We start from the raw sequence: 15146 nt of genomic DNA, 5'->3' as shown, positions 1-15146 counted from the left end.
AGAGTCTGTTGATGCAAAAGGAATCACAGTCTGCAGAGATTATACATAGATTTATACATTCAAGTAATTGAGTAATAAAAATACCTCTTCATCACTTATCCTTCCTTTGTAATTACAACAGCTGAAGATAGTGCAAGTCAAGCAAACTCACTGTATTGAAGTGCACACAGGGCACAGCTTAGAAGGGATACCTGATGACTTGTAACAACAGATCCATTTAGGGACCCAGGTGAATTCCAGACGAGGAAGCTTGTGTCGATGGAAAGCTGATGACCAGGTGGAGCTGAAGAGTCAAAGGTTCCAACTTGAATGCTTGATTTGGTTCTATTAGGAAATATATCCGTAGCCAAAACATCATAGAGAGCTGGCACCTCCCCATTATCATCAAAACCAAACTCAGCTCCTGCGGTAGTCTTGAAATGAATCTTCTGAAGGAATTTATTTACCTAAAAATAGGATGAAATGGATTTGATGTGGCTGAAAGTTAAGGTATGATAGCGTTCATATTTATATACTTCTGAGAGAAACATCAATTATTTAGTGCCTGTTTGATCTAACACATTTGTTAATAGATGAGATTCATTCAGAAACATTAGTATTGCACATTTTTAGAGCTCCAATGTACTGCTTTTGCAAGGATTAACAGAAATCGAGTAGGACAGAATACATATTGAATATTTGCACATTATTCCATCTAACTACAGCTCCGGCATTACTATGCTTTGGCGGGATACTGCTCTGCTTGAAGTCAAGTTGGACTAGTGCAGTTTAACCGTTAGATGGAGCTCAGTTCACAAAGCTTGGGGTTGAAGAGGTACTCTTTGCTAAATAAGGTAAAGTCTGAGTGCACCTAATGTGGGTTGCAGAGGTTGTTTGAAAATAGGCCCACAAACCACATGGGACAGTGTCACAGTTATTATCTGATGTCATCTGTAATCTGTCAGATGTCATCATTCATGTTATTTAACACCATGGTGCAAGGGCACCTGCATTGTAAGCAGGACACCTCCCTGCATACAATCAATCCTCTGAGACATTTTCCTCAGAATGCAGCACACAAAGAAGAGAAAATAATGAGGAGAAATAAATATATTTCTCCTTGTTTTGCCTCTCCTGGGAAGGCGAATCATTTTTACACATTCCCAGGTCCACCACTAATGGTTACGGCAACTCTGGGCTATTGCTCTGCTTGAAGTCAAGGCAAGGCATTTTGAGACCTGAAAGGTGTTAAGAAAGCCTCAAACATATTTACTTTCTTGAATGTTTTATTGAACATATTTTGTGATAATCAATATTATTTCAATTGTAATGTATGAATTTATGAAATATACATTTGTTACTTGCGCATTTCTGATAAAGTCAATTGATCTGCTTTACATAGGTCAATATGTTGACCCCTTGTTCAAGCCAATGTAGCAGGAATTCTGTTCTCCTAAAGAACTGTGCATAGAGACCTGGAACCTCGGTGAATAGGATGGCCCAAAGCTCACCTCAGTACCCAAAATCCCCTTACCGAGCTACCTACAGTGTCTCATTGGTCATAACAAACTCCCAATGCTTAGACAGACCAGAACATGAACTTAGATTACCTCAGGTATCGTGGAACACATGAACACTCTTTCACTATATAATCATTTCAAACCAGAACATGGAGTAAATGAGGACACGTGCATGTTTGAAATATTTATTTACTAATGCATGGTTCTCAAGCGCAGTATCTTGTACAATACTAGCAAACATATTATAAGCAACAAAGTTCTCAGCATAGTTATCAGTCCATAAAAGGCGAATGGTGACAGCATACTAAGATGCAGAAATGAAAAGGAATTAACAATGCCTAATTCCCACCCTCCCTATTTAGCATGGTATTTTATATCTATGAAGGTCTCATTTGGGTTTTAGCAGGGCGGGCCCATACCTCAAAATCTCAGTGGCAGAGGATCACATCATCTTCCACCAGCTCTCTGCATGCGAAGCACCATCAAGTGTGTTTCGTGTGTGTTCAGCACAACAATATAAAACCCGCCTAGAGCCAGATTTTGGCAGCAACATGTGTGTTATGTCTATGGAAGTGCGAAGATCAGACTTCACAACAACATCGTGTTGAGTTATCCATGCAGCCTTCAGCACTCACTGTGCAGACAGTGTACCGAGCAAAACTGATATCAGAGCAATAACATATTATTTCTCAAGTAAATCACGAAGCTCTTCTGGGTTGAAAGCTAAAACAACAATTATGTGTTGTGTGCAAAATGAGGCAGAAAGGTAAAATGGCGTTTAAACATTTAATAAGCTTATGCTAACTTAACACAGTATATAGAAAAGAATTAGCTATATGACACCAATAAGCTCACTGCTTTTTATATGTTAGTGCTCTGAGCCTTTGTCAAAGCCGGCATGTCTGCCTTACCCTATTTTGTTACATGTGATAGGTCTTGGCGCAATGGTTATTCCACCCCAATGGTGATGGATCTCCAGTCCGCTGAGCTATAAAACCCATAGGACATAATGGGACTAATATTTCAGTGGATGGGATATCCATCACCGTTTGTGATGGAGTAACCCATCATCTGAGATCTAACTCAGCCCCATAGTCAGCCATGCACAGTGGGGGTTAGGCACCCAGGCGGATGCCGCAAACTAACATGGGCATCTTGGTTACAGTAAAAAAAGAAAATTCACTAAAAGTAACAAAGGTTAAACTGATATTATAGTTAGGAATTGTAATAGTATCTTACTTTACATTAGGAAAAAGCCTTAGGAACTCACTAGAAAATAGAAAGTGGATTATGTTGAAGCCCAGTGCACCACCAGTGCTTTTAATGAAGTTCCGGTGACCCGCTGGGCCTACCCATATCTACGAGGTCAGGCAAAGCCGCTCTGCATGGCTTTTAAATAGTCTCATAGACATGGTGTGAGGCAACGCAGTGCAAGTCGCTGCATTCCCTCACACGTAGATGGGGAGGCGTGCCATGGGGGTTACATTGGGTATTCCCACTTGACACCCGCGGCATTTGACACATTCCCAGATTGACAACATGCTGTAAACCTGGAAATGCATCAGAGCCGACATCTCCCCAAGGGTGACGTGTACGGAATGTTTTTGTGAGGGACAGTGTCCCTTCAACAACATAAACAACCTGATTTCAACACAGTCACCCTTACACCACAGTGCAAAGGTGCCTGTGTTGGTGTAGCCATTTGTGCGCCAGCGCTGTGAAAGAGGACAGGAATGTGTCTCATCTCATATATACGGCACATTCCAACCCTTTTGTATTGATGTAGGGCAGCACTACAGGGAGGCTTTGGAGCTGCCCTACGGCAAAAATATTGTAAATGAAGCCCTAGGTTTAAAGGGTCATTAGAGTTCAGTGAAAATGTCAGTTTACACATAATATTTTACACTTGTACCTAAAAAGTAACTACAACTCTCTCCCTAGCCAAGCACTCCTAATTATCTCACGCTTTACATCACTTGTTACATGTTTTATGAGACCATTGAGAACGTCAATACTGCATCTGAAATGACATAATCAATAACAATTCTGTGCATGGTGGGGTGCAATTTACTGTTTCTTTAGAACACAATTTATAGTTTCTGGACATAACCATAAGTGGTTTATTTCAGTGTAAAAATGTATGATTTAACTGACATTTTCACATAAATATAATGTCCCTTTAGCCTTTAGTGTCTTCTGTAGATATATGTCCCTTTCCATTTACTGCCCCTCAACCAATAATCTTTAAATGTACCTGAGCTTTACCCTTCTACTCAGTATCCATAGCTCCCTAGACACGTTCATACAATACTATATTATAGAAACACCCATACCTGAAGACATGCATGTTTTTCAAGATGTTGCCTCTTTACCAATGTATAAATACATGAATAAATGACCAAACCACTTATAGTTAATCATTCAGAATTCATCATATTTTATTTAGGCAAAACCCTCTTCTGTTCATCGTCATGAGGTTGGTGAGTGTTGGTGATTATTAGGTTTTCTGTCTGAATTGTAAATGTGATTGAGTGGTTTAGTTAGTGGGTGAGCAGCTGAGTTATAAATAACCAGAATCACAGACTCTAGTAAGTAATCTTTACATGCCAAAACAGTCATCCACAGGCAAAATCATCATACAGACATTCTGACCATGCATCAGACTTACGTGTGTGCCATCTCGAATTTGGGAGAATGCTCTTTGGAATGAATCTGAAAGGAGAAATACTAGGGATTTGACCAGCTAACATTAACCAAGCGACTTCCTAAAGTGAATATTTGATATATCATAATACAAATTTATAATAATGTCACTAGATGAAGACAAATTGTCACTTGGATTCTAGGCTTACAGAGGTAGTTCATATTTTTTTCTTTTTGCATGTGTCACCCCGAGTGGGACGGGTATGCCCAGGTGTGGATCCCGTATTCTCTATGCCACTGGAGTCAAGCTATCCTGGCTGATGAGGGCTGAAATCCCAAAACCGTTACTAGGATGCTTGTTTCCAGTCCAGAGAGGACCTGGCCTGGCAGTTCGGGATGGACAGGTCCCACTGGGCTCAGGATCAAGACTTATTTGCATATGGCTTGGTCCAAACTGGAATGGCATGGTGAGCAAACACATGATGGATTTAGGCCCAGATCTCTGTACTGGGGTGAATATATGACATTGTTCTGCATTCTGTCCATCAATTGTTCTTTTTACAGAGGTTGAACAGCGGGTTAGTGATGCTTAAGCTGCAATGGCAGAATTAGATTCCCTGTCCAAAGAAGCTGGTCTATTACAAAAGCAGACAGAGGACTTAGAAGACTGCAACAGATGCAACAAACTGAGAATTTATAACATCCCCGAAGGCAAAGAGGGCTCACAAATCACCCCTTCCTTAATGTGAATGTTCCCAATATGGTTGGCATGAAAGTTTTTTCTGACCTTAGTATTCAAGAGTTCATCATATTGGCCTTCCACATATGTCATGCATCCACTGGATCCATGGAATCACTGCCTTTTTTCTGTAATAATCTGACCTTATGAAAGTCCTCAGGTACCAAGTAACATAAACAATTGTTATGGTCTGGTCATGAGATTTTTTCAGTCAGAATGTAGCCAGATCAATGGCCACCCACAGGGAAAAAAATTTGATTTGAGTTTGGCTCTCTGCTCCTCTCCATGAACGTGAGATATAGTCTTTTTCCCCTATGTTTCTTTGAAGTTACCTATAAGGAATAAAGAACCACCTTTGATCGGACGATCTGAAACAACTCATCCATACACATAGACAGAGAGATATATAGTTTCTTCCTTCCTATATTCTCCGCTGGTTAAGAGTATATCCATTATGTGATAACCAACCTATTATTTAATCAAAGTACCTCTTACTTATATCATATTTTCAAGTCATCCTCCATTTTTTATTTCCTATGTATTGTCACTCTGTGAGGATCTGGTTTGGGCTGGCTTCTGCTTTTATGCTCCACCCACTTCAACATTTATCATATACTTAATTTTTACTCTAATACTCATGGCTAACCTCTATTGGCTTTTGTCATCTTTTCTTCATTAATAACATGGAGTTTCTGTACCTCCCTACTTTCTCTTTTCTCTCTCACCTTCCTATCTAGCTCTATACTCTTTCCTTTCCTCTCTCCTTACCTTCATTCCCTACTACAACATTTCTTTCCATATGCAGCCTTCGTTTACTGGTGTTTTATCTGTTCATTTTTCCTATATTCTTTTAATGTTATAGTATTTCACAATATTGGTGTATTTAAGGTTTTAATGATAATCTTCTTAATAGATGTCTGTTATGAACTATTTACGTGATGTGTCTTGGACAAAGCCAAAAAAGGCATACAGAACCAATACCATGTCCACCATCAGCAGTCAACTTTTTACATAAGAAAACAAAACAGTACTGCTCCAGGGCAGGAGACACTAAATCAGGAGAAAACAAAGCAATCCACAGCTCCGATACTTTTTCCATATGGCCCCTTCAGCTATCATACATCATGAAAAAGTGACCATCCCTTCCAAGTACAGTTAAAGCACAGCAGGCTTCGAGGACCAAGGAGGGGGCCCCACATATACCCAAAGAACTGCCATGCTCCTCATCACCCGTCATTTATTGTTTTTTTTAAATTTGTTGTTATTGTTTTTTTAACATAAGACAAAACAAAGGCGCAATATGTCAACTCGTAGCCAGTCAGACCAGATCCATACGACAAGTTGCAAAGAATAACATAGCATTTCGCATCCCAGTACATGTTGCAGTGTTATACAGTAAAATCTCTACTTATCAAACGTTTGGGCGTAAACAATGGGCATTATCAGAGGTACAATAAGCAAGGTCAGCGTATCCATTCCATTACAGAGCTCTTCATATTACACTTATGTCCCATACATAGCAATAAATGTAATACATCACCTTGACACATGAATTAAAGTGTATCCACACCCTTTATTAGCAAGCAGAGTCCAATTACATTTCTGTCTACCCCTCAATGCAACCCAAATCTTGAAATTCCTGGTCTTCAGCTGCCCGTGACCACTCCAAGAATAGTTCCCATATATCCTTTGGGCGGGATGTGGATGGCATCTGCTCCCAAAAGAGCTTCAATTGAGTATGCCCATAGGTCACATCCAGTAGCAAAGCCTTAAATTCTGGCACACGCTTTCTACCCCAGCGCATAGCAACTTGTCTACGAGCATATAACAGTAAAAGAGCATGCAATTTAAGCCTCTTGGGCACTGTGTCACGCACATATCTTAAAAGACCCAGCAGTGGGGATAGTTGGTCATCTCTGCCAATAATCCTTTTTACTGCACTAAATATCTCGCTCCAGTATTCATGTAAGTGCGGGCAGTCCCATGCCACATGTAGAAATGTTGCCCGATCACACCCACAACTCCAACACCTAGCATCTTCCCTCAACTGCATGCATACAAACTAACCGGAGTTAATTAATTCCCCATTCCAAAGCTCCATGGATTTTGGCCTCACAACTGGATAAGATGACTGCATAAGAGTGTAAAGCCTCGTAATCAGCGTTTTTGCCGATTGCGACTTAAGCACATTTATCCAGTGGTAACATGATTGGGGGTGCGTCAGGGAACTCCGTCTGCATTGCACGACATGCAGTGGATATCTGGTGGTACAGAAATCTTTCTGCAAACGGCACAACACCCTCGTCAGTATCCAGGGGGAGGGGGCCTGAAGATTCCCTCTGGGTAAAGGTCTTATCGACACCTTTCACCATGCATGCTAATGTAGGAGTATTTTCCAATAGCATTTATGGCGCATATAGCGTCTTCACACCTGCCTGTTTCTGGAGTTCCTGCCATGCCCAGCAAAACATCCCAGCTGTATCAACATCCTCCCTTGGCCTACTAACAGTGCAATATAATGCCACAGCTAGCGTTGTCGGAGCCACCGGGTCTCTCTCGACCGCAACATGGGGCTGAAATGAGGTCTCATGTGCACATAACGCATATAGTTGCATATCAGGAGATCCCAGCCCGCCCTGTTTCAGGGGAAGAGTTAAGAGATCCCAGGATACCCTGGCCTGCCCTCCCAACCACACCAAGGACAGCAGCTGTGTACGCAACAATGAACAAAAATGTTTAGTAAGTGGTATAGGCACATTCACAGAAAGATAAAGAAATGTAGGCAATATAATCATCTTCGCCAGAGCCACTTTACCCGCCACAGATAGAGGCAATGTAGACCAAAGAGCCACCTTTCCTTCTAGCCATGAATAAGCCCTCCCAATGTTCAGTGTCCATATGTCTTGACGACTATGGCTTAGCCACACCACCAAATATTTAACTTCGGTAGCCTCCCATCGAAGGGGGAACTCAGAGCAGACCTCCCTCGTGCCATCAGTAAGCGGGAATATCACAGACTTAGACTAGTTTATAGAAATGCCTGTAAATCCCCCAAATCTTATAAACTCATGCAGCACTGGATCAAGATTTACCTCCGGGTAAAGAATGTAAAGTGTAACGTCGTCGGCATAAATAGAGATCACAAGACTACGTGCGCTAAATCCTATTCCTCTGGCAGTATGGTGCTGTCATATCCGTGCATCCAACGGCTTCATAGCTATAGAAAATAATAACAGTGACAGCGGACATCCCTGTCTCATACCTCTTGATATTCGGAAAGGACCTGACACCATGTCATTTACCCAGACCCGAGCTCTAAGCGCCTCATACAGCAGTTTTATTCTATTAATAAATAGGGGGCTGAATCCCATGCGTTGGAGGACCAAGAATAAATATGTCCACTCTAAGGAATCAAATGCCTTAGTGGCATCTAGGAATATCGCTGCAGCTTGAACACTAGAATGTAGGTAATGGATGACTGAGAATAGCGTCCGCAGATTATGCGACGTCGATCTCCAGGAATAAAACCCGACTGGTCAGGTAATGCAATCATTGGTAACATTGGTTAGAACCCTCCCAGCAGACCCGGCAGCAAGAAGACCCCCTGGTTCACCGACGAAATCAAGGAATCCAAGAAGAACTGCCGCACCCTCGAGAAAGCCTGGTGGCTCGACCAGACCACAGACAACAGGTCCGCCCTCAAGCACGCCACCCGCAAACACCATCAGCTGATTCGCGCCACCAGGAAGACACCACTCAAAGAACAACTGGAAAACAACGCCCACGACAGCAAGGAACTCTTCAGCATCGTCAAAGAGTTCTCCAACCCCAGCGCCGGAAACAACGATATCACTCCCTCGCAAGACCTCTGCAACTCGCTCGCCGCGTTCTTCCACCGCAAGATCGCCGACATACACAACAGCTTCGACGCACAGACCACGCACCCTATCACCGAACCAACGCCCACCACCACCACCCTCTGCAACTGGACCCCGATCAGCACCGAAGACACCACCCGCACGATGAACTCCATCCACTCCGGATCACCAACCGACCCCTGCCGATGCCATCATCGCACCCCATCTCCAGGAAATCATCAACTCCTCCTTCCACACCGCCACCTTCCCGGAGAGCTGGAAGCACGCCGAGCTTGCCGCCCTCCTGAAGAAACCAACGACGCCCCCCCCCCCGACCTCAAGAACTACCGTCCCATCTCGCTCCTCCCTTTTCCTGCCAAAGTCATCGAGAAGACCGTCAACAGACAGCTTGCCGCCTTCCTCGAGACAAACGGATCCCTCGACCCCTCACAGTCCGGATTTCGGGCCAACCACAGCACCGAGACCGCCCTAATCGCAGCCACCAACGACATCAGAACCCTGATCGACAACTGGGAAACAGCGGCCCTCATCCTCTCTGCGGCATTCGACACTGTCTGCCACCGCAACCTAGTGAAGCGCCTCGGCAAACATCGGAATCCGGGAGAAAGCTCTGGAGTGGATCATCTTGTTCCTCGCCGGAAGAACCCAGAGAGTCCGTGTTAGACCTGTCTGGCTTTTTGCGTAGTCCCTCCAATGTATTATTTATTTTTTTCCCTTTTTGCCCCTCATACCCTTAATAATTTTTGTGTCCACTAGTTTTTCTAGGTGTTGGTCAAGGGGATAGGTGTTCTTTTGTCCCTCATAGTTTTTCACCTCAGGCCCAGAGGCCTGTTCTGTCAGGAAAATGCTGTAATTCACAAAATGGAGGGCCCTAACTGTTTCCAACTGCCACATCTTAGACTGCCCCATAGGATAACCTTAGGCCTTCCAGAACTTTCTGGACCCTACTGGACCCTGTGGGGGTTGTCTATAAAAGGGCAGGGGTTGGGTAGCCATTTTGTGTTGACCAGAGAGTGGAGGAGTGAGGCAGTGGTGAGAGGAGGAGGACGCACTGGGAGCAGTTAGTTTGTCCTTGTGACAGACAGCCACTACAGGGAGACGTTCCCCCTTCAACCCCTGACCAATCCCTCCCAACCGCCTTCTTCTACTGCAAAGATCGATCTGTCCGCGGTGGAAGCCCCTCTCTAATCCCTGGCCCCATTGATCCCTGTCGGAACGCTCCTGCTGGGAGACTTCACCTTATTCCCCCTTTGGCAGAGCTTCACCTACCAGCGTTGTGGAGGAAGCAGATTCAAGCCAGGTGTTGTGTTCTGTATTTCCCCGAAGCTTCGAGGGAGAGGCGAGTGTCTGCGGAGCCTTTGTGGCCCTGAGAAGTGAGCGTTCCGCTCTGGGCAGCGTTATCCTTGGAGCCAGGTGAGGGGAAAGACTGTGAGCGAAGGAGTGGAGACAGGGCGGCACCAAGCGGGAACACTAGTCCCTCGCGCCCGCGCTGCCTCGCTCCTTGTCTGTGGAAGCGGATCCTGTTACGCGCAGGCCTGCGGGAGGCGAGGCCAGCGGGAGGCGGGGCCGAGGAAGGAGCGTGTCTCAGAGGCGAGGCGCCTCAGTGTGCGAGTGGCCTGGGACACGAGTTGGAAGCGTCAAGGAGACGCGCAGGCCCAGTGGGAGGCCGGCGGACCCCTGTGTAGCGTCTCGGCGGGAAGCGGAGAGCTGCTCTTCTGCCCTCGTTCTTTGCCGCTAAGGGAGCCCTCGCCTAGCGCTGTGTCGAGGTAGCGTGGCTGCACTGAGGGGATCGGTAGGGAAGGCAAGCCGCCCTACAGGAGCTCCTCCTTCAATCCTTTTGTTCCCCTCTTCCCCCAGCAGTACTGTTCAGCGTGGCAAGGGGACCCTCAACGAAGTAAGGAGAGTGGGCGTGTGGGAAATCAGTGAGCAGGGAGCCTCTTCTACCGGCAAAGAGTCCTTGATACAGGAGGGGATTTCCTAAACCTTCTCAGTTGTCATTAGGGATTACAGGCTGACAGGAAGCTAAAGAGCCTGATAAAGAGGTATCAGAGGAGTGATCCTAGCCATCCTACAGGGTGCCATCGTTGGGTTGACTGCCTGAAAGAAACCTATCACTTGTGACCTCGCCAGAATGTCCCTAGAGTAACTGAGGTTATTGATCTTCCCCACTTTAGTCAATTGCTCAATGACTGTACCCTCTTTACTAAAAAGTGTGTGAGACAGAGGGGTATACGTGGAGGAAGTTATAGGGGTTTTCTTCAGTGTTCAATTGTCCTGCTTCTCCCCTTTAATTGAATTGTAATGTCATGAAATTGTAGAACATAGGTCTATTGTGATTCCTACTAAAGTTGAATATGTATTGAAGTGAACTGTTGATGTCAGTAATGAATTGATTTGGTAATCTGAAAAGTAATATCATCTATTCTCAAAACAAGCTGTAAAATACTAAACTGCATTTCTGAACCAAAGAGCAGAGCTATATTTTTATAAAGCAGTACTTATTTTTCCAACTTTGGTGTAGTGTTATTTTTGTGTGCTATTGCGTGGATTTACTATTGGGTGGTTTGCAACCTTACACTTGTGCCTCTAGAATTGTATGTCTTGCCCCTAGGCCAGGCTACCCTAGGTGACCTGACATCCCAGGTTCCAACAGATTGGTGCCTAGCGGTGGGATCCTGACTTGGTTGCAGCTACTCAATAGTAATTCAACGTAATACACTAAACCTACACCAGGAGTTTTCTCCTTGTGGCCCTCCTAATTTGTCTTTTTATTTTTCCAAATTTGTTCCTGGTGTTGGAGTTTGCCTTGGAAAACCTAGAGGTCTATTCTGTGGCTCAGCTGAAAGTGTTCTGCCAGCAAATGGGGGTATTTTTCAAGCATGGTGCCAGGAAGGGGGAGCTCCAGACCAGTCTCAGGGCTTGGGTGGAGGCACACCAAGAAAGGAAGGAGGAGGATGAAGGGGTAGACCAGGACACAGTGGTGGAGATAGATGGGTTATTCCACTCTGAGGGGGACAACTTACTCCCAGGACCAGTGTCCTACTCCAGAAGGGGCAGTAGCGCCTCTGGGGGAAGCTTAACTGAAGCCGAACTCACTGATAGGAGGGAGAAAAGACAGTTGAGATGGGAGTTGGCTAAGTTGGAGCAGGAGAAGGAGGAGAGGAGGATGGCCCATGAGTTCAGGCTGAAGGAATTAGAACTCAAGAGCCTGCAACAGGGGTCTTCTCCTGAAATGAATGGTGGCAGCGAGACAAAAGAGACAGCCAGGGAGTCCAGACCCTATTTGCCGAAAGACCTTACAGCTAGCTTCAGTCAGGGGGATGACATAGCTAAGTGGCTGGCTGCTTATGAGGTCTCCCTAAGAGCCCATGGGGTGCAGGAAAAGCACTGGGGGGGTGGTTTGTATAAATACATGCCTCCTGCTGGTCGGGACACCTTGCTAGCCCTGGAACCAGAGGAACAAACCAACTACCCCACCATGAAGCTGGCGTTGTTAAGGAAGTTTGGGCTTACCCCAGAAAGGTACCGTCAGAAGTTCAGGGGGAGCCACAAATTAAGCACCCAGAACTGGGTGGACTTCCTTGACTACGCCAGAAAGGCCTTAGAGGGTTGGGTCAAGGGCAGCGAGGTGAAGGATTATGAGGGGCTGTATAATCTATTTTTGAAAGAGCACCTCCTCGAGAAATGTTTTCCCGAGCTGCGCCAACACCTGGTGGACAGCAAGCTGACCAATCCCCGGAAGCTTGCAGAGGAAGCGGACATCTGGGCAAGTACCCGGGTGTCCTCAAACAGGACTGGAGGGGATTCTCAAAAAGCCGGACAGGGCGCCCCCCAGAAGAAGGAGGGGGGAGATAAAAAGAAGGAGTTCTCCAAAGGTCCCCAAAATAATTTCCAAGGAAAGGGAGCAGGTTTCACCCCTAGGGCAAACCCGCCCAGAAACCCTAATCCTGGCCAAAGCCAGCAGCCAAGGGTTCTCCACTGTTTTGAATGTGGTGGTGTTGGACATTATAAGGGGGATGTCAGATGCCCAAAGAGACCACCCCCTCCCACCGGAGGAAAGTCACCGGGAGTAGCTAGTGTTGCGCTCGGGGAGGAGTTGCCCTTAGATAAGGGGGGTGAGTGGGCGGGTGTCACCTTAGTGTCCCTGGGAGAGCGGGAGATGGTTCCAAAGATCCAGGTGCCCCCAAATACTACAAAGTATGGGCAATGGGTCACCATCAATGGCCAGAGAGGGGAGGCTCTGAGGGATACAGGAGCCAGTATGACTATGGTGAGAAGTCAACTGGTGTCTCCAGAGCAGGTGGTTCCTAATGTACTCCACCCCGCCGCGATGGCTGACGGCAGAATGGGCCACTATCCAGTGGCTGAGGTTCCCTTTGAGTGGGAGGGGGTTGCAGGTTCACTTCGAGTTGCCGTAAGCCCTACTGTGCCAGTCGATTGTCTGTTGGGGAATGACATGGAACACAACACTTGGAGAGAGGTGGAATACCGGACGCATTCTGCGATGCTGGGTACACCTGACTGGGCCTTTGTGAGCACACGGTCTGCGACAGCCCGGAGAGGGAGTTCGCCTGGGTTGGAGCCTGGAACAATGGCCCAACCCGCTGCTAAAAAAGGACAGACCCGGAGACAGGGAGAGCCTGCTCTGGCTTCCACACCCCATGAGACAGATCGGCCACCAGCGGTGGTGGACCAGGAGTCCGTGGAGGGGGAAGTAGACTCTCTGGAGGATTTACCCATTCCTGCTGAGTGGCATGTTAAGGGAGGTCCTACCAGAGAGGAATTCTGTAAGGGGCAGAGGGAGTGCCCTACCCTTGAGGGACTGAGGCGACAGGCTGAAGCCCAAGCAGCAGGTGATGTTACGGGACACTACCATATTTACTTGGAGGAAGGACTCCTCTACAGTGAACCCAAGGTACCCTTGCCTGGTTCATCAAGGGCCTTGGTAGTCCCGCAACAATTCCGAGCCTTTCTGCTTAAATTGGCTCATGCTATACCCCTGGCAGGACACTTAGGCCAGGACAAGACCTTTGCACGGCTTGTCCTCCACTTTTACTGGCCTCAGATGAAAGTGGCGTCCAACACTTACTGTCGAACATGTGTAACCTGCCAGGCCAGTGGGAAAACAGGGGTGAAGCTAAAGGCTCCCCTGGAACCACTTCCAGTCGTTAGCACACCCTTTGAGACGGTGGCCATCGACATTGTAGGGCCTTTAGATCCACCAACAACAGCTGGTCACAGGTTTATCCTGGTTCTGGTGGAACATGCCACACGGTACCCAGACGCAATTCCTCTGAGGACAGTCACTGCACCTGTAGTGGCGAGAGCCCTAATGGGGATCTTTACCCGAGTGGGATTTCCCAAGGAAGTTGTGTCCGACAGGGGGAACCAACTTCATGTCAGCTTACATGCGGGCAATGTGAAAGGAGTGTGGAGTGACCTACCGGTTCACCACTCCTTATCACCCCCAGTCGAATGGACTGGTTGAGAGGTTTAATAAGACCTTGAAGGGCATGATCAGAAGTCTGCCCGAAAGCCTGCGGAGGAAATGGGACGTCCTCCTACCCTGTTTGCTCTTTTCCTACAGGGAAGTGCCACAGAAGGGAGTGGGCTTCAGCCCCTTTGAGCTTCCGTATGGGCACCCTGTACGCGGTCCTCTCAGCCTGGTGAGGGAAGGTTGGGAGAAGTCTCCCAGGAAACCCCCCCAGGATGTGGTGAGCTACATGCTGGCCTTCAGGAGCCAAATGGCGAAGTTGTGGAAGCAGGCTTCTGACAACTTGGAGGCCAGCCAGGCAGTCATGAAAGAGTGGTATGACCACAATGCTCACCAGGTGGAATTGGAGCCTGGCCAGAAAGTGTGGGTGATGGAGCCTGGAGAGCTTAGTGCCCTCCAGGATCGCTGGGCAGGCCCCTTTGAAGTGTTGGAGAAGAGGGGTAAGGCCACATACCTGGTGGACCTTAAGACCCCTCGACAGCCCCTATGGGTGCTGCATGCCAACCGTCTCAAACCCCACCATGAGAGGCCCGAAGTCATGTTGATGATGGTGACTGACGGGGAAGAGGAAGCGGAAAGCGAACCTCTCCCAGATCTATTCTCGTCTCAAGAGAAGGATGGGTCAGTGGAGGGAGTGATTCTCTCTCCTACTCTAACTCCTGAGCAACGGGAGAACTGCCGCCAGATCTTGGAGCAGTACTCTACGTTGTTCTCCCTTGTCCCGGGAAGGACTCACCTGTGTACCCATGACGTGGACACAGGGGACAGCCCACCAGTGAAGTCGAAGACCTACCGGCTGTCCGACAAGGTGAAGGCTAGCATCCATGGAGAGGTTGCCAAGATGCTAGAGCTGGGAGTTATTGAACCTTCCAACAGCCCTTGGTCCAGTCCGG

General features: G+C 47.0%; 1 protein-coding gene across 1 annotated transcript in view; it reads right to left on the bottom strand.

Annotated features, from left to right (window-relative positions):
- The window catches only part of LOC147725836 (vomeronasal type-2 receptor 26-like), a 667311-nt gene that overhangs the window by 102269 nt on the left and 549896 nt on the right, over positions 1 to 15146 (bottom strand). Inside the window, exon 4 of the mRNA XM_086962796.1 lies at positions 210 to 446. Within this exon, the coding sequence (XP_086818922.1) occupies positions 210 to 446 (237 nt within the window). The remainder of the gene's footprint in view (positions 1 to 209; positions 447 to 15146) is intronic.

The sequence above is a fragment of the Lissotriton vulgaris genome, chromosome 3_1 (genome assembly GCF_964263255.1).
Source record: "Lissotriton vulgaris chromosome 3_1, aLisVul1.2, whole genome shotgun sequence".
NCBI lineage: Eukaryota > Metazoa > Chordata > Amphibia > Caudata > Salamandridae > Lissotriton > Lissotriton vulgaris.
Note: the sequence above shows the minus strand (reverse complement) of the source record. Positions and strands in the feature narration are given on the sequence as shown.